The sequence below is a fragment of the Corvus hawaiiensis genome, chromosome 1 (assembly GCF_020740725.1).
Source record: "Corvus hawaiiensis isolate bCorHaw1 chromosome 1, bCorHaw1.pri.cur, whole genome shotgun sequence".
Taxonomy (NCBI): domain Eukaryota; kingdom Metazoa; phylum Chordata; class Aves; order Passeriformes; family Corvidae; genus Corvus; species Corvus hawaiiensis.
In genome coordinates this window covers 34,056,037-34,083,757 of record NC_063213.1, presented here as the reverse complement: position 1 = coordinate 34,083,757, position 27,721 = coordinate 34,056,037, and the positions used below count along the sequence as shown (strand labels likewise).

The 27,721-nt window shown below is 37.6% G+C and overlaps 1 protein-coding gene across 7 annotated transcripts in view; it reads left to right on the top strand.

The window, feature by feature from the left end:
- LARS2 (leucyl-tRNA synthetase 2, mitochondrial) overlaps positions 1 to 27,721 on the top strand; it is a 134,046-nt gene that overhangs the window by 87,189 nt on the left and 19,136 nt on the right. For all 7 annotated transcript variants that reach the window (XM_048299538.1, XM_048299561.1, XM_048299549.1 and 4 more), the window contains 8 exons: positions 3,588 to 3,695; positions 5,210 to 5,369; positions 8,440 to 8,544; positions 11,219 to 11,334; positions 12,258 to 12,541; positions 15,649 to 15,747; positions 18,566 to 18,703; positions 26,832 to 26,935. In XM_048299538.1, coding sequence (XP_048155495.1) covers positions 3,588 to 3,695; positions 5,210 to 5,369; positions 8,440 to 8,544; positions 11,219 to 11,334; positions 12,258 to 12,541; positions 15,649 to 15,747; positions 18,566 to 18,703; positions 26,832 to 26,935 — 1,114 coding nt within the window. The remainder of the gene's footprint in view (positions 1 to 3,587; positions 3,696 to 5,209; positions 5,370 to 8,439; positions 8,545 to 11,218; positions 11,335 to 12,257; positions 12,542 to 15,648; positions 15,748 to 18,565; positions 18,704 to 26,831; positions 26,936 to 27,721) is intronic.

Below are 27,721 nucleotides of genomic sequence, written 5' to 3'. Positions count from 1 at the left end.
ATTTGCCTGAGTGCTGGGAGTGTTCTTGCTGATTGTCTTCTCTGTGTTAACAAATCTAGTTAGCAAATTTGTGGCAGGAATAACTAGGAGTTATATGTACACATTTTTAAGGATGAGAATTTTTGTTTAAGGAAATGTATCAGTAATTACTGAATAATAGAATGTTAAGGGGTTGGAATGCAGTTTAAAGATCATCTAGTCCCAACCCCTCTTGCCATGGGCAGAGACACCTTCCACTAGACCAGGTTGCTCAAGGCCCCCGTCCAACCAGGCCTTGAACACTGCCAAGATTGGCAAATTGAAAAAAAAAAAAAATTGGAGCAGAATTCATGGGACTACGTTATTGATTCAGAATATTTTCTACTGAATATGGCCATGGTTTTTAAGAAAGAATATGGAAGTAAAATTCAATTGAATGAATATCTACCTTTCCAAATACTAGCTTAAAGTACTCAGGAATTTCTATGCTAGCACTGGTCAGGAGTTTCATATACCCAAACAGTCTACATGTAATTTTTTTTATTAGTAATAGTTTTAACATAAATTTGTAGGCTTATATTTTGCAGGGTGTAGTACAATTGCATTTGAAAATTAAAAGTTTTTTTAAAGGATTTTCCTTAATCTATTTTTTAAAAGCTCCTAGTTTACATGGATGGATTGTGAATGTACAAGTGCATTTCTGTGTGTAAAAATTAATGTTTCTCTACTTCCCTTCTAGTGAGTATCCTAGGTTATCATTCAGAAACACTTACTAACATGCTAGTGGTGTGCATACTCTATATTATTTGCTTCTGTAACACCAAGTAAATTGTTTGTGGTTTGCATGGTCATTTTCTGCTTCACCTGCTTTTCAAAGTCTTGACAAGAAACCAAAGGAGTGTGTTGAGTACAAAAAACCTGAGAATCATAATTCCATTTTGAAAATTTTTGAAGTTTTTTTGTTTGCTTGGGTAAACACTAAACTGTTTATGTGTAAATTAAGTTATAAAGGATTTGTGTTTGCAAACCCTGCTAGGCTGCATCATCATGCAGATTAAGCTTAGTTATCTTCATTCAGATGAAGTAAAGTTGGCTCTTCTTGTATTTAGTTGCATGAAGTAATTGCATTATCAAGAGAAGAACTGGGCTAAGACAAACTTTAGCCTGTAGCTTCTAATAAGACCAATGAATTAGAGCAAAATCATGATCATGCTGGTATTGACAACCTTGGTGTATGAATACTGTAGTGAAAAAACATCCAGGAAGCTTTGCTGGGAAGCAGTTACAGGCTGTACAGTTTCAGTAGAACACATGCACATTTAGCTGCTTCTGCCAGCAAAATATAATGTTGATTAGAACGGATACCTAATGTGAACAGCCAGTTCTGCGGGTACTGACACAATTTCATTCTTTCTAAAATGCATAAAGGTCTTACAAAGAATATGTCTGGTTATTGTGTGTATGTATCTCTCTATAGATCTCCAATTATTCATTATTCTTTCGTAGTTATATAAGTACATGGATTGATCATGGTAAATAAAGCTTAGTTGTCTCTGCAACAGTACAATTAATGAGAATACTCAGAACTTTGAATTCTCTGTGATATAGTATGCTTGCAATTGTCAGTTAAAACTGATTGAAGATATAGTATGATAAAAACCCCTCCAAAAGTCTAACATTTTCTTTATAAATCATCAATAAATTGGTTTGATTCTTAAAGATGTAGAAAGCAATAATAATCCCAAGTGGTGGTGTAACATTAAGAGTTATGAAGGACATGCCTTTTGTTGTATTTTGAATGACAGATATACAACAGAGCAGTAACTAAACAGTAAACAGTAACTTTTATGCATCTCACTTTGAAATTATTTAAGAATATTATTAAAACAGAACTTGAAACACATTCTTTAGAAGAATTAATTGTACAGTCATTAATTATCCAACTACCTACTGTTTAGTTTGAGCAGCACGTAATAGCTACTGTCCATCCTTGCAGGTTGTTAGCAATTACTGAGATAATAAAGAGCTTGCACATTTGATGTTGGGAGTCAGAGCTGAAGGAGAAATTATTCAACATGTTGCCTTATTCTTAGATTTTAACTGTAATTGTTCAGCATATTCACCATCTGTCCAAGTGACTCATGCCTCTGGCTGTACTTCTGCCAAAGTAAAGATTTTGGACAGTCACAGTATTCATAACGAAAATGTGAAGTGTTACAAAGTGAAAAATGAGATGAACTTTAAGTTATCCGTTTGTCTTCTCCTTTACATTGTTATAGATGCCATTTATTAAAATCATGCTATTCACATTGTTTAGACGAATACTAGTTGACTTGGAATAGACTATTATGCTTCCATTCCACACATCAGAAAGCACATAAATATATAGATTTCTCTCTCGTTGAGTGCAAATACACATAGAAGTTACAAGTTGGCTGTTGGACATTATGGCTAGTAAAGGAGGCAACACTTAATTTCTTCATTGCTGCATAAAATAGAGACATCAAGGTTGGAAAAAACCTTTGAGATCCTCAAGTCCAGCCATTAAGCCAGTGCTGCCAAGTCCATCAGTAAACCCTGTTCCTAAGCACCACATCTATGGGTCTTCTAAATACCTCCAGAAATGATGACTCAAGCACTTCCCTGGACAGCCTGTTGCAATGTTTGACAACCCTTTCCATGGTGAAATTTTTCCTAGTATCCTCCACTGGTGCAACTTGAGACCATTTCCTCTGGTCCTGTCATTTGTTACCTGAGGGAAAAGACTGACTCCCACTTCACTACAGCCTCCTTTCAGGCAGTTGTAGAAAGTGATAAGGTCCCCCCTGAGCCTCCTTTTTTCCAGCGTAAACATCCACAGCTGAATCAGCCACTCCTAATAAGACTTGCTCTAGACCCTTGACCCCTCTAGACCCAGCTTCATTGCTGGTGTTTATAATAATTATATTACTATAATATTGTATATATATATTTGTTGAGTTTAATATGAACCTTTGTTATTATGATTAGTGTTGTTTTTGCAGGATGATACTATCTAAGGATCCCAATCAATTTTACAGCTTGTTGTACTTGGTAAAATATCAATATGAAATATGAAAAAATAGATAGCTAGAAAGTATTATGCTGTTTTAAGTCAGAGCTTGAAAATTTTAGGACATGTTAACGCCTTTTGTCTGACTGCCATCTCTAGGCTATTGTCTAAAACAACTAATCCAAATGTAGGCTTCATATCTGCAAGCACATCTCTTACGTCTTGTTCAGTGCAATAGGTCACCTACACTTCCCAGAAGTTACAACCACTGGGAATATTTTCTCTGTTTGTTTTCATCCAAGTTTTTTGTTCCTGTATCTTAAGGTCTAGTCCACTCAAAGGAAGGGTCATGTTTAATAACAACAGGGTCTCTGTTGGCAGTGATATACCTCTGGCTTGTACCATGTTAGTTCTATTCTCAGAGAGATTAATTTGAGACAGCAGCAGTATAAAAACACCTCTTCCAGTGTTTTTACCAGCACCTTACCATTTTGCTGTTAGTTATAATTAAACCCATAGTATTAATTTGTATGCTTACAAAAGCTGAATGTCCCAATTCTTTCTTTTATTGCTTAAGGCCATGTTTGATGCTTTATCTGATCTCCCTGAGTGGTATGGTATTAAAGAAATGCAAGCAAATTGGATAGGTGACTGCACTGGGTGCTCTCTTGACTTCTTGCTAAAGGTAAGTCAGAAATTAGAATTGCTGCTCTCTTGGTTGGGCTCACTGCAACCCCTGAAATGTGTGATGGGAATGTATTTTCAGATCTTAAAAGCTTGAAGCCTCCTAAAAAAGATTATTATTATATTCATGTGCAGACAAGCACAGATTCCTGAAGAACACCACTTGTGGGTTGAAGAGATCCTCGCTGCTATCCTCCTTAGGAAAGGGTTTGTGTGTTCAAATGGATGCAAATTGGCTGTGTATATTTATGCCAAAATACATGCCAGCTAATAAGCTCCCCTAAAAGCCAGGACATTTGTGCCAAATGCATTATCAAGTAGCACTGCACATGTCAGCTGGGATCTGGTTGGGCTTTTGCTTTTCTCTGCATGGCACCTTCTCTGTCAGACCCAGGCTGACCTCAGGCAAGCTGCTTTGCTTACATTTGTCTGTTTTTTCATTTACTATATACCCTAATTAAAATAATGGAAACGACACCATTAGGTAGTAATGAAGCTACAGAGAAGTCTAGATAGAAAGAAGAGGAAGGAAAGGGAAACCTGAAAAAAATTATCATTATCTACAGAAGAACTTCAGATTTTCCCTTTTTTGTCAAGAGATGAACAAGGCTCCATGAGTACGGTAGTGACAGAAGAGGTTTTCAGAGACCCTGACTGAATTTCAGCCCTTGTACTTCAAAGCTTTATTGTGCTTATTATTACTCTGGTCTAACATTCTAAAAGTGACTTCTTATTTTAAAATACTGAATGTTTGGAAACTTCAAATTGAGACAAATTAAACCTTTTAAATACCTCTGATTTGCACCCTGCTAAAAGATGCATTTTTGTATTAAAGTTGTTTTTACCAATTGTTTCTGAAAATTTATATTAATACTTATTACAGAAAAATCTCCTTCTAAGACCCCCATATACTCCACAGTTAGTTGATCTAAGATATAAACCTTGTTGATAGTTCCACGTGGTAATTCTTAAAAAGTCTTTGACATTTACTATTTACGTTTTATGTCCAGTTCTTTGTTGTGGCATGTTCTTTTATTGTTTTATTTCTGTACATAAGTTGGAGCATTCACTTCATCAGAGAAGTATGGTGTAAAGTCGTATTGTAGCTTAGAAAATCCTAAATTCTCTTTAGTTTCAGAGGTAACATCTCATTCCAGTTTCTTGGAAGCAAGGCATGTATATTAAAAGTGAATAGAAGGATTCCGGGTTGCTTAGCCAGGGATTGAATCTATCTCAGTAGCACAGTGCAATATTACATATGGGATTAGAATTATATTATTATAGATATATTTGGATAAACTAAGACAAGACTGTAAAGCAACTTTCTCAAGGCTTTGAAAGTAAGTTTTGTGAAGGTTTGATTCTGGAAAATTTCTGTAGTGGGAATGTGTCCAGCTTTGATATTTGGAACCGTGTATTTCTGTAGGGTGATGTAGACTCGTTAACTGTAGAAAAAGGAAGGGAAATCTATAACCACTGCACTTCCAGTGGGAATTTTTTTCTGCTCTTTTTCAGGTTAATGGCAAAGTAACAGAAGAGAAGCTAGCAGCTTACACCTATACACCTGAAGCCATTTATGGAGCTTCCCATTTATATATCTTACCAACTCACAGACTGCTGTATGGAAATAACAGTCTCAAGGAAGTCTTTCAGAGGGAGTTCATCCCAGGGAAAGGTGGTATTTTTCTCATACTGCATTTTGTTGTAGAAGAGCAACAATTATAAAGAATGATCTTTAGAGAATGTGTATCAAGCTGAGCAGGAGCTGTTCCTATTGACAGCGAGCAGGCCTTTTTTTCTTGCTATGTGTCACACAGTGTCACATCAGCCTGTCCTGGCTTCAGATCTTCAGATGTGGCAAGAGCAGCTATGCTAGAATTCTTCTTTTTATAATAGTTGTAACACTTCATAGTATATAAAAGCAACGGAACAGATTCTTGTTTCCTCATGTACCAGAAATGAATAGTCCAAATTTGACTGTGTCAGCCCATTGGAAAATCTCACATCTATATGGTAATTTGTCATTAGCACAAAGACAGCAGAACTAATTCTTGCACCAGTGATGATTTCTTCCTGTCATAAGGAATCTAAAGATCACTAATACATAGCAAAGTGGATCACTGATAGATAGTAAAATAATACTCTACTATGCAGATCCTTAGTTAATATGAGACTCTAGTGGAGTAAATTCAGAGTATCCTTATGGCAGTTCATGGCTTGCACAGTCAACTGATAATTCTTTAATTGTTGTTGACTGCTTTCCTAGAGGCTCCTACCACCACTTCTGCCTGTATTTAGCATCCATAGTCTAGTATTTTTTTGTTGTTTGGAAAACCTGAAAATGACAAGAGTAAATATAAAATTTTTTGTTTCTGCTTCAGGCTGGTGTTCAATATTTTCTTTTTGCCTTACTGGTAAAGATGAGGCTTCATTGTCTGTATAACATCTGATGTCAACAGCATCTTATGGGAAATTGTGTTGGTTGTACAGAACCTGCTTTTTTGAGTGCTTCATTTCTACCTTTAAAAAGTTTGCTTGCTAGTAGAAAAAAAAATGGAGCCTGACTGTGTTGAGTACATAGAGCCCTTGTCTAAGAGGTGAGCAAAGCTTGGAGAATTTTGGAGAACAAATTTGCAGTTCTTGCAGCTAAACCGAATCAAAGCACTAACTGCACAAACACATCCATGCACATGCCTTTACCTTCGTTGGATCTTGTGCTTTAAGCCAAACCACGGAAGTGCAAAATTTGCTTTTAATAAGGACAATGGTATATTTTTATATTGTTTTTAAAGTGGAAACCAAGAAGCTTAAAGCTTTCAGTTGAGTTAAATTAAGAAACTCTCAGTTGAAATAACAACAGCCAAAAGTTCTCAAAAAAGAGGCACAATTCCAGAATCAAACTCTGCTATTGTGTACTCCTGCTACTTGTGAATATACTTACAGACATCCTTCAGTTGAAAATAGCTGAGATTGGGGTTTTACATATGAACACCAATGATGGCATTTAAATAAAAAGAAATTTTGGATGGTGTTGTTTTCACATTAACCAAGACTTTTTTAAAAAATTCCTCAGGAACGCTGAAATTTTAATTTAATTAAGTGTAATTGTTTTCTTTTCAATGGATGTTGTCTTGTAATGCTCTTATTTCACTGTGTTCTCATTTAAATAATTAGGAAGATATATTTTGGTGTGTTCTAGGAGAGAAAAAAAGCTGTCGTATAGCACAGTAACTGAAAGTTCTAAAACCTTTAGTCTTGAAGTACAGGTCTGTATTTTAGGCTATTATTATTTAAATAGATGGAACAACCAGTTGTCAAACATCCAATTTTTTTTGCCTGCAAAAATGTATGTTAGTTTAGAATCTGGTAAGTCTAATAGTTTTGACAGCAGGAGGTGTCTGAGATAAAGATTTGATCGTTACGTTGTTCATTATCTCATTATAATACTCTGCATACATTGTCTTACATTTGTACCTGTACCATCAGCTCTTTCCAGTTATGATGATAACAATGTGAGCAAATGAGCACAGGGAAGAGCACCCTCAGAAACTGGAGTTATTATTTTGGATTCTGGAATAAAACGAAAATTATTGCTGGGTGGAAGAGAGAAGTTATTTTTAAAAGCAGTGTCCTACCCACTCAGCTTCCTGCTTATGACGCTTTTTAGTTAGTTGCTTTTAAAGAATGAAATTATCCCTTTTGTACTTTTTTTAAACAGAGGAAAGCTGTGCACAGTGGTGTGAATGTGGAAATTTTCTTTATCATATCACTATCTCAGACATCTGAAATTTGGAAAAGTAGTAAACAGAAATAAATAAATGTATCATTTGTGTTAAGAAGCATGATGAGATATGAGAACAGCCCTGTTCTCAAAACTGCTGTTACTTTACTACGAGCAGGTTTTATGCATTGCAATACAAGACTTCATAGCCTCAGCTTAGCTCTGAAGAAAGGTGAAAAGAAGATCTTAGCAGCTCATATTTTAATGATCGTAATTATCATCAACTTAAAGGCACTGAAAAAGTTAGAAATAGGTCCAAATTGAAATCTGGGGTTTGAATCCTCAAAATTTGGAATATTCAGGTTTGGTTTTCTTCTTGCTGAGCCACCCAATCTGCACATTGTAAATCAATTTCAGTTTATTAGTTCTCACCCTTAATTCTCTCCTCTCCTATCTCCCCTTTCTTGTGGACATTGGGTTCCTCATCTGTAATATGAATATGAATATCCTTTTTGGAAATCAATAGGCTACTTAGGTGGTTTTTAACACAGGTTAAAAAAAAAAAAATTCACATGCTTTGTAGTTCTTCTTTAAGAAACTAAATCATAAGGATATATGCTCCCATGCAGTTTCATCTGATTTTTTGGTGGGATTTTGTAGCACTGTATGCTAGTACATAAATCAGGGCTTACTCAAGCCAATTCATACAACTTGCAGCAGGCTGTATTTTGATCAAAGACTCAATTTTTTTCTTATAATCCAAATCTTACTCTGCTTTTATTCAGGTGCTTGTTACAAGTATGTTTTCTAATCATGAAAATTTATCAGTCTGACTTCCCGAGCATTTTAGTACATCTGAGCTTTTTAGAAATGTGAATAGGTTTTTCATTTTCTTTCTTTTTTAAAGAAAATTGTTATTTAAAATTCATGTAAGTTTAAGATAAATGGCTTTGTAATGGTAAGTGATGTTCTTAGTGTATCCTCTGTTATATTTTACTTACCATATTGTTACATTTGTTTTCAGACTCACTTACTTCAGTGACAGCTGTGAATTTGCTTACCAATCAGGAGATTCCTGTAGTCATCTCAGCAAAAACCAATTTTGCTAATTTTCTTGATGCTAAAATAGGTACGTGACATTATATATGTAAGTGGAATAGTATGGTTTTCAGTTGCTGTGTTAGAGCACAAGATACTGTTGTAAATATTTGAACACAGAGGCTCTCTCCTGGACTTTGGAATTCTGTTCTTCAATATGGAAGAAGTAAGGGAAAAGTAGTTATGTGGAGTCTGTCTGGGGGAAGAGATTCACAGGATGATAATTTTAAATGGAAATATAAAATTAGTGCATTTAATGAGCTAAATTTGAGAATCTGCATATCTTAAGAAAATTGGTTACCTAAGACGTGTGTTTGGCTGTCTCTCAGCATCCTTAATCAAAACAGAACTGTACCATTTTTTGACAAACAACTCTAACTTTTGGCTTTTTTTGTGTCTTACGTTTACGTGAATTATGTACATCCTTCTATAGAAATGCTTCAGATGGTAAATGTACAAAAATTCCAACTTTGACTTTTATCTAGTAGTATTTGTGTTGAGGCCAATAAAATAGTTCAGGATAGGTAATAATTGTTTTCAGGTTGTCTTGGACAGTTAGATCCTTTATCTCTCGTGTAGCATTCCCATAATTTCAGGCACCTGATTTAGAGTTGAGGATCCATAGATGGAGGAGGAGGGTGTCGCTAGAGGATGCTGAATCGCCTGCAGTGAGCTTCTGTTCTCAAAGTTGTCTTATGAAGCTGCCTGTCTGACTCCTTTCCTGGGTAGGGAACCTAGTCCCCCAAACTGGGCAGCTAAGTACATACTCTTAGATAATATGATTGTCCTAGTAAGTCAAAGTTGAAATTGTACTAAGTTTTAAAAACCATCTGTTTTGATCTGCACCCACCAAGCTTTTTGTTTACTCTTGTGCTTTGCCGTGATCTCAGCTACATTGAGAAGGCAATGTTCTATGCCAGTCCTCATGGGAAATAGTTATTTCTTCTTCCCTTTTTGCAGTACATTCCTTACCCCTTAACTCCTGTTGTTGCCTCCCTGTTGCTGATACTTCTTTCCTGTCCTGGGGCTGCTGCTTTCACTGCTGCCAATATTGGCTATTCTTGCACAACTGGACTGCATTAAACCAGCTGACTCTGCAAAAATGTCTTGGATGGCCCTCACAGGGCTAATGGAAATTATGCACTTGGGCTGTTTACCTCGCTTATAACGTGCCTGCATCTTGCACTTTAGATTTCAATCTGCTTTTGAGAAAGTCTTTCCTCATATAGGAGAAGCCAAATAATTGAGATACCTAATCTTATGTTTCCTTAAAATCTTCTAGTTTGCTGGCACATACCTTGGCCTTATGTCTGTTGGAAACAGCCCAGCTCTTCATGGGAAGCTGTGGGTGCCAGCTGTTGAGCTTTGCCAGTGTACATTAATAGCATCATCTTTTCAAAAGGAGGCAGACCAAAAAATGGGACCCGCTTTTTTCCATTTGTAGAGCATATTGTGAAGTCACCTGTTGCAGGCTGCAGGGTTCTCTGACAAATTAAGATACAAACATTGTTCTCTAAGAGAGCCTTGAAATGGCAGGAGTGTACATCTGCTGGGAAGATAAAATAGCAATTTTGTGTTTTTCTAGTTAAGGAGTTGCTTGTCACAGGGGAGTTTTGTTTCATTTTCTTTAGTCATCTGCTTCCAAATTTCCACATATTGGCAGAGTTAATGTATAGCAGGCATTTCACTGCCTGAACTAAGATGATTGTTAAGCTGGTTTTGAGTGAAGTAGTTCCTTAATAATTCTAATGTGCTCGGCAAATATTTTGAGAGCTTTTTTGTGTAGTTTTCACCAACTTAATGCTGATGTTGTCTGGTTGGAATAAGTTTCTTTGCCTTTTAAAGATGACAGTGATTGTGCAAGATTGTTCAAATTATTAATTAAATTGTCATTGAAGGGGAAAAGTATGCAGAAAGATCTATCTCTGTGGAAAAAATAAATCTGTTGGTATCTTAATATTATTTCAGAATACATGTGATAATAAATAAAGCTAATAAATTTCTTAACTCACTGTGAAAGGTAACCCTCCAGAGTAGAATTAAAATGCATGACTGCCCCAAATAATAAAATGCAGAGGAAAAGATAGCATTGGGGGCCTTAAATAGTGTGACTTCTGTAATTCATCTGAATAGTTGTAGGAAGTGTTCTCACTAGTTATAGTCTGAATAGCAAACTGATGTTATTTGAATTGTTTCCCTGAGTTTATAAACAAATCATGTCTTTCGTAGTAAGTTAAAGGGATAGTAATGTTTGAGACTGTTGGTTTGTTGTACATTTGAATAAATGATGAAATCAGAGATAAAATTAATATTGAAACAGGAGGACTCTGCTCTCCATTTAGTCTTTGATTATCATATTAGCAAATAGAATTAAAATTTGTATCATTTAAATATATTACATTTAGATAATATGGCTACATTGAAAATTCTATAATTCTATCCAAAGTTTATGGCTTTATTTTCAGTTTTTTCAGAACCATCAAATTTTCAAACTTTTCTGAAAGAATGACAGAACATTGATGAACATTTGAATTACAGAGGAACTGAGAAATGTATTTGTAATAATTGTTCTTGGAATTGCACTGCTTAAAGGATACAAAAACATTTTTACTGTTCTTAAATCCTTTTCTTTAACTCCTTTGGGAAAGCAGAAGTCATTATAAAGAGAGTGTCACAGAAATGAAATGGTTTTTCATCCCTTCTAGGAATTCCTAGTACTAGTGCAGAAGATGCTGCAGTAGCTAAGAATCTGGGCATTTCTTTAACTGAAGTCATTGAGACATTGCCAAATGGTTTGGAGAAGGTCATTAATTCTGCAGAGGTGGGTATACAAGTATGGAGTTCTTTCCAATTTGTAATAACTATGCAAACTAAACCTGTTTCTCAAGAATGCCAAATACTTTGTATGATTAAAGTGATTTTTTTTTTTTTTAATCAAGCCAAGCTTATGCTACCAAATTTCTGCGAGTAATTTAATGCTGAAATGTGTTGGCTCTGCTGTAGCAATAAAATAAGTTTTTTCCTTTTGTACATGAGACGAAGGTTGTACTTTCCTCTGTATTTTTCTCAGTTGTATAATGGAAACTGAATAATTTAACGTGTGTTAAAAGTTGATTCTTATTTCATAGTCTCAATAGATTTTTAAGCTAAACGTGAACATACTAGTCCTTCTTCCACAAATTCATTGGAATGTGGTTTCAGCCCTTGTAGTAACATATATGCCTCAAGTGACATAGAAATCTTATCTTTAAAGATAGCTCTTGAAAATATGTGTTTTAATAGCAGACACATTATGTCCCAGGTAGGGTCTAAATGGTTACAGTGAAAGCAAGAACAGAAAATGCTCAAGTGAGCATAGGAGAAGGAAAGCTGTTTTAACATTTGCTTTTCCTCAGTCTCTACCTTATATTCATGATAGAATTCTGAAAGTTTTGGCATACAGCAACTGTTAAAGATATCAGCAGTAAATGCAAATATCTGCCAATAAAGACTGAAGGGGTCTACAAGACTCTCAGCCTTGTTCTATTCAGACCATCAAGAGCATTATCCTTTAAGCAAGAAGGTTCAAATGAGCAGCCAGTGTGTGAATTGTCTCTTGGATAGCAGGACGTTATCCAGTGGGAAGAAGGAAATTGTTATTTCATTTGACTCTCAGAAAACTGATTTTGTTTGTTCTTGCACTTTCACTGGCAGCAAGTATAATTTTTTCTTTTTCTTCTGTTGTTTTTTTTTTTTTCCAATCAGATCACTGGCATGACTCGGCAGGAGGCTTTAAAAGCTATTACTCAGCAGGCCAAAAATAGAAGAATAGGTGGAGACCTAACGAGTGACAAACTGAGAGACTGGTTGATATCTCGGCAGCGGTACTGGGGAACGCCCATTCCAATCATTCACTGCCAGACATGCGGCACTGTTCCCGTGCCTTATGAAGACTTACCTGTGGTGTTGCCCAACGTAACCACGTTCACAGGAAAGGGAGCCTCACCTCTGGAAAGTGCCCCAGAATGGGTGAACTGTTCTTGTCCGAGGTAAGCCAGTGCTGTATTTACTGCAGCCTGGGAGAGATTACTTTGCACCTGCCTGTTTCTTGTGCTCTTTCCCAAAGTGTTGGCAATTGACTGCTCTGAGACAGGATACTACTCCAGAATGATTAGTTTGACCCAGCACAGGGATTTTTTCCTTATACACTCTATAAAACACCCTTTTTTTGCCACACTCAATGCCCACTGCTATTTTTTCATAAACAAGCTGAAACAAAACTCATTGGTTTTAAGTTAGAGAAAAGAAAAAAAGGAAAAACGGAATGATCTTCTCCCTGTATCCCATTTCTTAATAGTGTTTCTCACTTCATTTATTAGTTATTTTAATTATCTTTCATCACCAGTGTTCATACAAAGCTTATAATGATTACTGAATTAGTCCTCCTGTTAAGGAAACTAACACTGTGTTCATTTTCTTGCAAGAGTCCAACAACAAAGTGTTCCCTCAGCTATATAAATCTTTATCATGAAGAATTACATTCACTGTATATTACAGATAGCATGTAATTCAGATTTGATAGTAAATGCATCTTGTCATTCCTGTAATCCTTATTGTTTGTAGTCCATCTGTTTAAGAAATAAAAAGTCTAAATTATGTAGTAAGAGATTGTGTAATCTTGAGGACTGCTTAGATGCTCTGTACGCTGAAGTTTGCGTATCGGTTCTGTGGGAGGAACCCATGTAGAACATGAGGTATCCCAGAGAAGTTTTTCATCAGCATTGCTGCTCCTAGCAGACTGACCAAATGGGAAGTGTGTTATCAGGCTGCCAGGCAGGGAAATCAGACATATAAATGACAATAGGGCTCTCATTGCTAATGCAGCAGATTCATAATGTCTAAATTTATTTTAATAGTAGCCATTCCATGTTTCTCTGGAAACATGTATTTTGAACTTTGTTGATAACATGTAATTTTTTGTAAAACAGGTCTTTACTCCAAGTTTCTGCATAGAAAATTTCTTCTCAGATGTGCCTATTGAAATTGCACATAGCAGTGGATTTTAAAGTGTGACCTTTGCAGTGAAGCCTTACTGAATAAGATGCACAGGTTTAGTAAAACCCTTAGAAATGCCTTGGTCTACAATTCCTAATTTCAATTGAAAAATTTTCCTGTTGTGACTGAAAGTCACTGTGTGCACTCTTGGCTTCCCCCATAACCTTAGTTAAAAATTACTTACTTGTTTACCAGGCAATAATATACTTTTGGTGTATAGCAAATCCTTATGGTTTCTGGATAGTTATTGTGGCTGCCCTGCATAGAAATTAGTCAAAGGCATTTACTTAGTCAGAAATAAGGTCATTCAGGATTCGTTTCTTAGCCTAAAATGTGGTAGCTTGCTGAAATTAACTTTTTTTTTTAATTCTCATCTTTATTTGTTTTCCTAATTCTTACCTATTTGACAGCTATCGTCAGTATTGCTCATCCACGTCTGCTACAGTTACAAATCTTTTGAGCTATTACTTTTGTGTGCATAGTCATCCTTGCTTTTCCTTCCTCTGAGAAGCTACCTCATCCTTTCCTTTAGTTCTTCTCTCCAGTAATAGGGTTTTTTATTAGTTCCATTTAATGTCTAGAATTAATAACAAAAGCCAGATGGAAAGATAAAAAAGTCTGAGTATTTGAGTGACAATAATGTTAACAATCATAAATGGGAGGAGATGCCCAAGTTATTCTTTTTTATACAAGTCCAGGTAATTGTGTTAGTCGTCTGAAGATTGTCTAATGAGATTACAGTATTGTGCCTGTAATCACAATATTGATATAAATTGTATAAACTCTGAAAGATGCCCATGCTGTCTCTGTGTTAGTGAGCCATGTCTATTTAGAGCACAGAGGCATGAAGCAGATGTAATTATGGTTCAATGATTGTAAAGTGTTCTTGCTTTTGACAGAAAAGCCATTCTTTTACATTGGCCAAGTCTTTGCTTATATGTACAATTTAATAAAATGGTTATTCTACACTAAAAAGCAGTTAGAAGTAAAACTCCTTTATTACATTCTTTTCGTTGGAAATAAAACTTGGATGTAGAGGAGGACCAGGCACAGAGACAGAATAAAGGAAAATGTTAGGTGGTGATGCTCTTGTAAACTTGCCTTGGCAAGCCAAGCTGAAGTATCAGGCAGACAAGCAGATACATGTTGCATCTCACTCATCAAGCCTGATCAGAGACTAAATATAGAAAATATGAAATAGCCAGTCCTCATTTATTGTGTATACTTATTATACATATACATACATTTAAACTTACATACAATTATAAACTGCATACATTTGTTACATATAATCAATGGCATTTATGTACAAGAGTGTCACAGATTGCAAAGTTTCGTTGACGTTAGCATAATCCCATTGTTTTAATAGTAAGAGTTATAAGAGGGATCATTTAAAACAAATGGAAGTTTATTAAGTGTGATTATTGGCTCCTACAAACAATGAATATTCAAGGAGAAATTAACAGAAAGTAACCTGAGCTTCTAAAATCTATTTTGAAACTGTTCCTTAGGGCTGCCAATGTAATTACAAGCAAAAATCAATTTGCTGTCATCAGAAGTTAAAATTGTGCTACAAGGTCTAGAAGAGATTTGATCTCAGTGAAAGCTGAAATTAAACTAAGTTAATTTTTTCTAGAGATAATAAATGGAATCTGCAAAGATCATTTTGTACAGACAATCAGTGAGAGGCAACCACCTGACCTTTCTGCTAAATCTGCTGGTACCTAATGAGTGTGATATATATTCAGGACCCATTAACTTTATGGCAAAGTACGCTTGTCTGTGCTTTGTATCTTTTAAAATGACAATTCCAAAAAATTCCAGGATTGAGAGGGCTGTCCTGTGCAGTGCCATCTTCTTCTGTTGCTGGATGTGATGGCCCTTCAGGCTTCTTTTTGGCTTGCTTTTGCTATGTTTTGGGAGGGAGAGGGAAGAACTCTGCCCTTTTGCTGTTGTTGGACTTTTTCTGAACATGTTACTCTTCAGACTGTTCAGTTTTCAATCTGAATGTCTTTGTGGCCACTCTGTCCATGTTTGTTTGGAGTTTTTTCCAAGCTTGTAACTTACCTAAAAAAAGCTTTTCTCCTTCTCTCTTGCTCAGGTGCAAGGCAGCAGCACGGCGAGAAGTCGATACCATGGATACATTTGTTGATTCCGCTTGGTACTACCTGAGGTACACTGACCCTCACAACACAGACAGGTGAGGGCTGCAGGCACAGGGCCTTGGGGGAAAACCTGCTACACAGAACAGAAGGGCACGCTCTGGTGCTTCCAGTTTCTAGCTGCCCTTGCAGTCTACTGGCAGTGTAAACCCCTGCACTGCCCTCATTATGTGCCCTCTGGGCCTGAGCACAGCACAGGGTAAATGTTGTGGTTTAACCCCAGCTGGCATCTAAGTACCACACAGCTGCTCGCTCGCTCCCCACACACACCCTGTGGGCTGTGGAGGATAATCAGGAGGAGAAAAAAGGAAGTAAAAGTCACGGGTTGGATAAGAACAGTTTAATAATTGAAACAAAGTAAAATATTGTGATAATTATAGTGAAAAGGAGAGAGAGAGAGAGAGAGAAAACTCAAGGACAACAAGTGATGCACAATATAATTGCTCACCATCTGCTGACCAATGCCAGCCCATCCCTTAGCAGTGATTGGCATCTCCCAGCCAACTCTCCCAGTTTATGTACTGGGCATGACAGTCTATGGTATGGAATATCCCTTCGGCCAGTTTGGGTCAGCCTTCCTGGCTGTGCTTCCTCCCAGATTCTTTGTGCACGTGCTCTCTGGCAGAGCATGACAGCCCAAGAAGTCCTTGACTTAGGGTAAGCACTGCTTGGCAACAACCAAAACATCTGTGTGTTATCAACACTATTCTCATACTGAATTCAAAGCACAGCACTGTACCAGTTATTCAGAAGAAGTTATTTGCAGCCAAAACCAGGACAATATATGGAGCTGGTCTAAAAATGTGGTATTTGATTGCTCCTGTGTCAGGAGATCTAGAAGAGCAGGATGTGTAAACACAACTGTGTAAGCACAGGAACAAGGAGCAGAAATTTGCATGAAAGGGAATTATGAGGCAGGGCACGGAGAAAATGTTCAGCTGAGTTGAAGACAGTCCTTAGTCGGGGCTGCCATCAGGAATGACAGCCTGCAATTTACCTGAGACTGGTAAATTGCATGGAGTGTACCCTCCCCAGCAATGCGCTGAGTAGTTCGGTATGTGGACAAGCACTGATGTTCCACTGGTAAGAAGAGGAATAGTCCAGTGTAACATCCAGCTGCCGAGCATGGCACCTTCACTTCTCTCCTTTGGAATTCTGGTGACTCTTGCCATTTCCTTGTGCACAGATCTCAAGTGAAGAGGCATCACAGCAATCTCCTGCTGTGTCAGCACTTCCACTACATGCATAATTAATGAAAGGAGATTTTTCATGTGCTATGGACTAGTGTCTGCAGCATGGAGAGTGTGGGAAGACAGGTGTAGTTATTTAACTGTTTTTCTGCTTCATAGTCTGACTGTAGTAGCGCTTTTTGATAGCACTGTTTTTTCCAAAGAGGAATTAGTGCAACATCCCTACTATGTAGTCTGAGGAAGACAGGCAGAGTTGCATTTCAAAACATTGATACCACATGATGGGCTGTTTGGGCATATATTTGTTTATTTATTGTGCAGAGCAGTGTCTGGGAACATACTACATCTACTCCGTGATTTAATATTGCTGGGCCGATTTTTTTTTTTGTATTTGCAGGACTAGTTTGGTTAAACTAGAGAAAAATCTTCTGTGAACACTTTTATTTCATGTCAGTTTTAATATTTTCTAGTGATAGCATGAATATATTATTACTGTTACTGAGTTAGGCAGATTGCTTCCCCTCCATGACAGTTTGAAGTATTTTTTGTGTGTGGGCAAGGGGGACTTTTCCAGAAGTTGAAGAAGAAATAGTCAGATGTAACATGCAACTGTCAAAGTAACAGCTTCAGGTAGCTTCATCTGTTTTATACTGAAATGAAGACATTTATATGGACTTCTGCACTAAATTGCTGCCTGCATTTGATTTCTTTAGTTAATTCTTTTAACTAAGCTATGCATATGTAAACCCTTCATTTCCATAAACCATATTTCACTGGTCTACAGTTCAGGAGAATTACTCTGTTGATTCTGGAACCCTATGAACAAGTTAGGTTTGATTTGTTCCGCCAAAGACATGAATCCCAGATCCATGATTAGCTTCTGGGCTCATCTGCGAGGAAAAAAGTGTCGCTATAACAAAAATTACAGATGGAATAATCAGACAGACTGACAAAGCAGGTAGATTTCCTAGAGCCAGGGCTCGAAGCATACGTTGGAGGAGAACTTCTGTACAAATGGTGTTTTGCAGGCCCGCTACAGGAGACATGGAAATATGTAATGAAGCAGTAAGCAATGCTGGGAAACCATTCAGGTGACCTCCAACGACATAGTAAATATGCTGTAAATGACAAATTTACTGTCACTTCATCGAGCATCCTTCAGTTGGAGTGCTATGACCCATCTCATTCTACAGAGGGTTCTGCAGCCTTCAACTGCATCATTGCCCCCTAATGGCAACAATGCAAACTGCCAGTTGAAAAAATCAACTGGTTTTGAGTGGTCATGTTTTTTATCTTTCACTCTAATCTATTTGTATATAAAGCTTGATAAATACTAAAAAATTTAAAGCTGGCCACTGGATATTTTTTAAAAAATCATTTAAAAAGCAATCAAACGTTTTCATTGCTTTCTCAGGTAATTGCTTGCCTGGAATATAGGAAAATAATCTTTTTGTGGATCTGCATCTCAGTAGAAATTAAATTTTTGTCTGTAATAAGCATTTCACTTCTTAAAAAATTAAAAAGATCTGATAGCAAAATGAAAGTTTTATTACACACATATTACTTTCAGTAAACAGTGTTGTCCAGTCAAGGATGATGAGCTACTTTGGTAGCGCTGATCTTTCTTTTCAACATTGTATTTTTTTCTGTAATTGTGTTTTTTCAGGCCCTTTAATAGTGACTTAGCAGACTACTGGATGCCTGTGGATTTGTACATCGGAGGAAAGGAGCATGCAGTTATGCACTTATTCTATGCAAGGTTCTTCAGCCATTTTTGCCATGATCTAAAGATGACAAAACACAAGTAAGCCTTATATATTTCTATTAAAAGCTTTCATATTTCATTTGACTTGCAAGAGTATTAGTGGACACTGTTGTGATGATGGAACATTACAGGGAATAATCCTGAATTTCCCTGCTTTGTCAGTGCTTGGTTTCTCACAGTGAGTTGCACTTCCTGTATGTGTTCATGCAAAAGTTTTTATTGCATGAGTGTTAACTGGCTCAGATCAAGTGATAAAATGCTGCTGTAGATTTCCAGCCTGCAAAAGCATGCACAAACTAGTAACTGAAGGCATTCTGTGTAGTGCTATTATTTCGAATTAGGTAACTTCCTGCCAGTAATAGCATTAATTTCAGTGGAACCATGCATATGTAAAAAACTAAGCACTCCTATAAGTCACCGTATTATTGGAGCTGAGCAGTACAAAAAACGTCTTGATAGGCAACACCAGTATATTTATCTGATGTGAATTTATTTTTTATTTAATGAATTTTATATATTTACTTTTAATTACTCTTGTTGATGATGCTGCTATAGCCTATTTCACTGTGTTCTGTTTTGGTTAGAGGTAAAGTTTGATGGAAGAAGGTGAGTCATCTGCTGTTCTGCTCTTTGTCCTCTCAGATAGGTTCTAAGTCTAACATCCCCATTTCTAGTGAAATTCTGCTCTTTTTTACCCTAAAATGCCATCCTCAGCTTGGAGGGTACTAGTGGCAGAACAGTGAAACACTGGTCCATGCTCTGTCTTGTTCTCCCATCAGCAGAGATGACTGGATAGAAAGAGATTGGATGTAGCACTCTGTGCCATGGTTTAGCTGAGGTGATGTTAGGGCATGGCTTGGACTCGGTGATGTTTAAGGTCTCTTCCAACCTGGTGATTCTATGATCTGTGAATAGACTGAATCAAAATGAGTGGCCCCATGAGAAGAACTGCTTAGTAATTTCTCTGCTCACAACTCCTATAAGTTCATTCTTTTCAAGTATCCCTCCCAAAAACTTGATGTAAAAGAGGAGCCTAAATATATATGTCACTGAATTGACTTGAATGCTGTAGTTTTGCTACAAAACTAGAATTTAAGTAGCTGTGAGCCAGAAGAAGATGGACTATTTACTGCAGCTAGCAGAATATTTCCCTGAGTTATTTCCTAATTTTGATGAAAATAGGCAATGTGTTTTCATAACTCGTTCTTGGCTGCGCAGTAGTTTGCAGCGAAAGCTGTGTTTGAAATATTGGATGTAGATGATTTGTGTACCTATGTTTCACTGTTGTCTGCAGCTTGTATAGCTGCAGTAGGAAGGCTGTTTCTTCTCTCTTGGAGTGGGCCTTTCAAAGTAGACCCTTTCTCTCAGAGGTCCTATCCCTTCAAGCAGAGAATTTCAAAGCTTTCCCTTGCAAACAATTTTAGGTTTATTAATTTTACAAAAGATTTTACAATCCTAATCCATCAGCCACCTAGTGGAGCTGTAACACACAGCAGCAAAATGTTCTTTTGCTAGTCAAATTCTTCAACCTTCCAAAATGTCATTAACCACAGTGCCTGAGGTATTGTCAGTATAAAGTGAGATCACAGGGCATGGGAGATTTTCTTGGAAAGTAAGTGGTTCACTTCAGTATGCAAGAAAAAAAGGCATGGAAAGAGGCCAGCTGGACTGAAGAGGGACCTCCTGTGTGACCTTAAGAAGACCAAAAAAGAAGTGCAAGGGAAGTGGAAGTAAGGATGGGCTACCCCTGGAGGAGTATAGAAGCATTTACTGGATAGGCAGTATGGATAATGGAAAGGTCATAGCTCAGCAGGTATTGAAACTGGTGAAGAATGTGAAGGTGGTAAGAAGAGCTTCTGGGCATACATTAAAAGGAACACCAAGGAAGACATCGGCCTGATGCAAAATCCAACAAAGAGCCTAAGAAGAAAGGAAGTATTTGCCTTGGCCTTTGCTGGCAAGGTCTGTGCTTAGTATGAAAGTTTGAAGGCAAGAGATACTACCCACTGTAGAGCAGAATTGAGTTAGGGTTCACTCAAGTAAACCAGACACATAAAAGTTCCAGGCATGAAAGATAAGGTGACTGGGAGTAGCCACCATGGATTTACCAAGAGAAAATTATGCCCTACTTAATCTGCTTTCCTTCTATGGTGAGGTAATTCCATCTGTGGATGAGGAGAGAGCTGTGCATATCTTTTACCATGACTTCAACAGAACAGCTGGGGCTGTGCCATCTATGTGGGGAGGGTTACAACTTAAGACAAGGGTTATGGGGTCCTGATGAACACCACGTTAGAGGTGGGTCAGCAGCTGGCATGACAGTATACTCCACTAGCAAAACCATGTCCAGCTTTGGTTATCTCTGCTCATCATTCAGGAACAACTGGAATATTGTGTCTAGTTTTGAGCCCCTCACCCCAATGTGAGGTACACTGTCGAACTGAAGAGGGTCTAGCAGAGGAGCACTAAGGCAGTCAGAGATTGGAGCATATGACATACAAGAAGAGGCTAAGGGAGTTGGGTGTGGTCACCATGGAGAAGAGAAGGCTAAGGAGGGAATGTAATTCCTATCTACTGCTACCTAAAGGAGGTTTATAGAGAAGATAGAACCAGACTCTTCTCAGAGATGTACGGAGAAAGGAAAGGAGTAACAGTCACGGATTGCAGCAAGGTTCAGCTGGACAGAAGGAAAATAGTTTTGGCAGGGAAGGTGAGGAGACTGGAACCATTTGACTTCAGACATTGTGGCATCTCCGTCATCACATATTTTCAAAAGTCAGCTGGACAGGGCCTTGAACTACTTGAAGTTAGGTCTGATATGAGAAAAGAGTTGCACCAAATGACTTCCAAAGATCCCTTCCAACCTGCATTATTCTAAGGATTCTGTGATTCTGTAGCTGCATTACTTTGGAATGTGTTTTGTTCGCACTCTGGTGTGACAGAGCAGTAGCACAAAAGCTGTGTAGTGTAGCCTGGTCTAAATACGGTAAATTGCAGAAAAAAACTTGTAATTTCAATGAAAAAAAAACCCTTAAGAAACACTATGTCTAGTGAAAATGGCAGAAGAAAATCGAAATTGCTTTCTGTAGAAGCAGTTTGCAAGACTGTGGAGAATTCCTTTGGCACCATATACAATCTCAAGAACTGTTGCACATGTGAAGATCTGTTACAGCATTGCCCCAAGGGCTGGGTGTGCTCAGACTGCAAGATGACTGTAACAAATTCATCATCATGCACAAAATTGTTCACTTGCTTTAGCTCTATGCAAGGTAAAGCACTAGGTGCTTTGAAGCCATGAAGTCAAGTTAGGATTTTGGTTTGATATGGAAATCATAACTCCTTTATAAATATTACCATGCATTTTAAATGTTTTAATGTTAATCAGAAGCCACTTTTGCTCAGTCTTCTGTTAGGATTGCTCAAGGGCTGGTCTGAAAGATCTGAAAAGTGTGATTAGAAATAAGAGGCTTATTGTTAGGAAGCTCAAAGTCATGATGTTGAAGCCCGCATCTGGGGGAAAACACTAAAAGGTTAAAAAACACTGCCCTCTTGTGCATTTTCAATCTTTCTCTAGTAGCTTAGGTCTTTTTCACTGATTAAATTAATAAAATTGTTTTATCTCAGTTAATGAGACCTGCCACCATTTAAAGTGTCATCTAGCATCCTTAAAAATTTTTATAATTCCCCTACTTACCTGTAGTAGCTCTTGATATGTTTTCTTTACGGAAATTTTCATTGTTTGGCTCCTATCCTCTGACTTTCAAATCCATTGAAATATTTCTGGGTAGTCTTTAATTCTGTACTAATGGCTATTAATATAATAATGTGGTTGAAAACAGAAGTTAAAATTTCTGTAGTTTAGATTTTCAAAGCAAGCTCTTCAAATATGGTATAATGATTATTATAGAAATATTATAGGCAACTGGTATGAGACAGGCATTTGCAGACACACATACTTTGATAGAAAATGCAGTGTTTGTAGGCAGTTAAAATTGTGAAGGTGTCAATATTGCTTAAATATCCCCTAAAGATGAGGCATGGTCTTTCATTTTATTTTTTAATGTATTGGACTAGAGACGGTGGGAAAGAAATGCTGCTCAATTTCTCAGTAATGACAAGGCAGAATAAATGGTACCCTCTGGGTATTCATACACGTGTTATCAGATTAAGCTCAAATTGATGTCAATTTGTTCTAGCAGTCTGGTCTGTAAAATGCAGTGCTTCTATAAATAATTCACAAGCCAGCAAGCCCTCCCAGCTGTGACCACTGCTGGGAGAGGGGCCAGGTAGGCAGCTGGGGCCAGAAAACTCCTCCTCTATTCCAGCTTAATCCACCATGGCGAGAGTGTGCGGACGCACTCAGTTACACCTGCTCAGCTGTGCAAGTACAAGTTACACAGAATTTGGTTCTCCCCTAGACTTCAGTAATCAGTTCTGTCAGATGAACAATTGGAAATGGAATCTAGCACATTCTCCCTGAAGGATTATAAAGCAATAAAAAAGTTCATGGTTGCCATTAAGTCAGCAGGTTTGACTCTGATAGAGAGCAAATCTGCTGAGTAAGAAGGCACTATTTTCACATAGCTGAGTTACAGAATAAAAGAAGATTTCTGTGACAGAAATAGCTTATTCTGTGAAGGAATGATGCTACAGCTTCTCTGCATTCATTTAGGACCTTATCACTAGTGCTGATTTTAAGCAAAAGCACCCAGCTGTTAACTGTGTGAAATCTTGAACATTCAATATTGTTTTGTCTTTTTTTTGCCTAAAATTATCAGCTTCCACATCCTTCAGTCACCTCCACAATATTGCACAGCTATATCTAACATCAGGTTTCACAACCCCCTGGACTCAGCTGATAGTGACTGACCTAGTCTTGTCTTCACTCCAGGGCACAGCACTTGGGCTCTCTCAGCCTTTCTAAAGGTGCAGGGTGGAAATAACATGCAGTGAGCTCCCTTGCTAGGGCTATCCCTTCTTCTGAATTCGCTATTTTATCACTGTGGCAGGCTCCACAGAGTTCTTCCAGCCAGGTCACTTGTAATAGGATTGAAAGTCCTGCTGTTCACCCTGCACAGAGCAAAGCAAAGAGCATGAGGGCACAGCACTGAATTCCTGGTCTGTCAGTCACGCTTGCCCTGCCATCCATCGCATGGTCCTATACAGAGAGATCAATCTGTCATAGAGATGAACTTGTATATGAGCATTAAAAAAAGAAGATGGATTACACACTTCATAGCTAGCACAGCTGATCCGTCTCAGAGGTGTCAGGCACGCTTTGCAGGTGGGACATACAACACAATCAAAAGCTGTAATACGGCCAAGGTCTCAGTGCGGATACTCCAGCATGAGCACCAACAAACAGGCAGGTGAAGGCCTATCCTGTTCCAGCATACCTACAATGTGAAATGTGACCAAGCATTCAAAGAAACTCCAGACACCTCTTCTGTGCCAGAAATGTCAGTGTGTCTGAAAATGGCTTAATTTCATTATTCTTGGTGTTTTGAATCAGGAGGTATTTATGATGCCATGACCGGGTGCTGCAGTATTTAGGTCAGGTTTGCATCACCCCTTCTGTGCTGCAGCCCCTTGGCAGTTCCTTATGTAGCCAAGAAATGCATCCCTGCCTTTGAAGGGGCATGTTTGAGATGTGCAGTTTTATTGACGTGAATTCAAGTGTAACTCTGCATGTGAACATGAGATGGAGCCACCACAACACTGCCAAAATCACTGCGCATTCAGCACAGGGCTCAACTGGTTTACAGCCCTGTGTTTAATAGATGGGCTCTGGCTTTCTCATTTTGGGCATGTCTCCATACTCCTGTGGTCTCCCACTAGGAACACATGGTTGGTGGTTTTTCCCCATACTTGGTAATGTATTTTGTATTGCATTTTTGTAGCCTCTGTCAGCATAAACAAAACAAAAAATGCTTGTTCCTGCATCCAGCTTTTAGTAACTTGGCGTATGATCTGAACTAACTCTTTGTCATTAAAAATAAGTGTTCCTTGAAAAATCACTTCCAGTGGAGAGCCCTATCTGATTTGGATGATCTGGCTACCTCATTAGCTTTATTTTAGATAGCAGGAAGTGTAGCTATTTTAATAACTGTTTGAGATCTTAAACAGACTGAAGTACTGAATGACAGGGAGGGGATTTTTTTTTCTGTGGTGTAATGTCTCTAGTTTGTAGAAGAAGTACACTAAACTGTTATATCCTGAAGCATTTTCCCACCATTATTGTTGATAGGGTTACAAAGTTTTTGTTCCAAATTTTCACCTTCTAATTCACTTGGATAATTTATAATACTTTTTAAATATTTTAGATTATTTTTGCATCCTATTTTAAAATCATTTTTCTTGGTTTTGCTTTCTAAATTGGACTTCAATTCTCATTCCCTTAAGTTCCTTTACTTCTAAACAAGATTTTTCAGTCAACCTCTGAAATATTTAGAAAATACTTACAGAGATGCTTGAATTGCTGCTCTTACTTAACATTGTTGATAATACCAGGTGGCGTGGCAGAGACTCATACTTCTTTGTGACTGTGTGATACATCAATATGTGCCAGTACTTGTAGAATATTTAAAAGTATACAAAATATGCAAGGAAGAAAACTCATGTTCAGACTTGAACATGTTGGAGATAAAATATGAAGCCTGTCACTTTCTCTCCCAGTTTAAAGTTTTGTTTTCAAATATCTCCTTACTTTGGAGTCATCAAAAGTGTTTAAAGCCTAGTACTTGGAAGATATCTGCTTTAGTGTGGTAGAAACATGCCTAATTGTTATATAATTTAATAATACTCTAATTGCATTATTAAATTACTTTGTTTTAAATCATGAGATAAATTGTCATGTAATTTATATTTGTTAATAAGGTAAAATGCTATATTAACTCCTTAACAATGAGTCATGTTTTGGGTTATGACTTTTCCATACATGTGGTTTTACTATTTCTTTTTTAGATAGGTATACTCTGGCTTTAAAAAAAAATAAGTCAATAGGAGTAATATATCCTTTTTACGTAAGTTGTTTTGTGCACATTTGAGGCCTCGTTGGGTAGAAGTGCAGAGAATTTGGATTGTTTAATGTTGAGCACACGTCAGCATTAGGAGGTGCAAGTCAGTATTAACCAGTGCTGATGATCACGTCCTCCAAAAGGTTGGTCGCTGATGTCCCTGTGTTGGAGGATCCCATGAGAAGGCTTCCAGACTGTGTATGCCTTCTGGGACTGGCTCCATACCTCCTTCCCTGTCCCCTGCTGTTCTTGAGGCTGTTAGAACTGCCTCACTTTCCTGTCCTACTAAGTGGGAACCGAAAGCTTTAGGGATTAATTTTGTTGCCTTTTCTTCAGTGAAAACAGTGACAGACGTGTGACTCAATGCATTAGAAATGCAAGATCATTAAAGGAGGGGGCCACAATAATGTATCAACCAGAGCAGTGTTTACTTAGAGTTTATTTCTTGCTGAGTGCACCACTGCCCTTCAAGGCTCTTTTTAGCCCTATTGTATACTCATTTCATGAGAGTTTACTCTCCCTGATGTAAATTTTCCTAGAAAACTAAGGTGCTACAAAATTGATGCACTGAGATATGAACTTTTCAGCATTGCCCTTTTTCTAGTGTACTCTTTCATACTAGCCTTCCTGGCTAGTTCTGCAAAGGGACAAGGCATGTGGGTGGTTATGTTAGAGAAACTGTCTTATCTGTTTATAGAGAGAAATGTGCAACAACATTGATTTGTTCAAAATCCTGTGCTCCTCAGAGAGAAGCTAGAACTAAATATTTGTAAGACAATGAGGTCAGGTACTTGAATGCTTTTACACAAGAGATTTAGCTTGAAGTTAGGGAAATTGTACTGTTGGCCAAGAAACTTCTGTGTATTATCCATATGCTAATTTAAAAAGTGATGTTAGAATAACTTAGTACTAAGTCAGGGTACTAGAATGTGAGCAGAATGCAAATAAATACTTATACTTGCTAGACAACCACCATGAATAAATGCACAAAGTACTCTTTCTAAGGTAACAACTATTTATGTATAGTCAACTTGAAATTCTTGTTTCATTAAAAAATTGTGCCTGATTGGCTCAACACCTGAGGCTTATCATAAAGTATGCTTTTGAAAGCTCTTTTCAACAGAGAAGTTTCTTTTTCCTTCCGTCCTTAGGGAGCCTTTCCATAAGCTCTTGGTTCAAGGTCTTATCAAGAATCAGACATTCAGACTAACAACAACAGGCCAGTGTTTGAAGAGAGAGGAGGTTGATCTCACAGGTAAGAGAAACTGCATGGGAAAATCAGCATAGGTGCATCCCTAAAGCCAGGGACTGCTTCAGTGTACAAGTCTCAATGCTGGGAAAATTTGGAAGAGTAAATGAATCCTTCTAATGTTTAAACTGGAGAGCAACTTCTGTGAGTTTTGGATTTGTACGCACTGCTGAGTGCACAGACATCCTACTAATCCAGCAGCTTTTAATTGCATCCAAATGCAGAAATGATGCTGTGGTATTATTTTAACTCCCGTGTAGTCCAAAAGATCAAAAGTCAGTTTTGTTAAGACAGTGCTCAGCAGCCTGCTGAATGGAGCCAGTTAGTCCCAGCAAAGAGACAACCTACAAAAACATCATGGCAGAACTAGTACAGGTGCAGGTGTATTCAGTAGATATTAGGAATGTAAAACTTGTAGGAAACAGTGCTGTTTCTCAAACTCTTTCCAGAGCCTTCACTGCATAAGCTGGACCAGCAAGTCATTGCTATGGCACATGTAGCAACAAAAATGGTTTGGTCATGTTTGCTTCCCTTAAGCATTCCTCTCATACATCTTTGTTTTCACTGGATACAAACCCTGTAAGTCAGTTAAAAATCAACCAACCAACCCACCCTCTTAAGTTTTGCCACTCTGTTATCCTATTTTCTTCTAGAAAAGATTGACCTCTTTTTCAGTGTAAATGCCCCATTCTGTCTCTAAATTCAGGCAAGAGAAAGCATGCTCTTTTCAGGATAACTGACTGCAATTGGAACCTATAAATCTGGTATTTGTAAAAGCTAAGTACAGGTCAG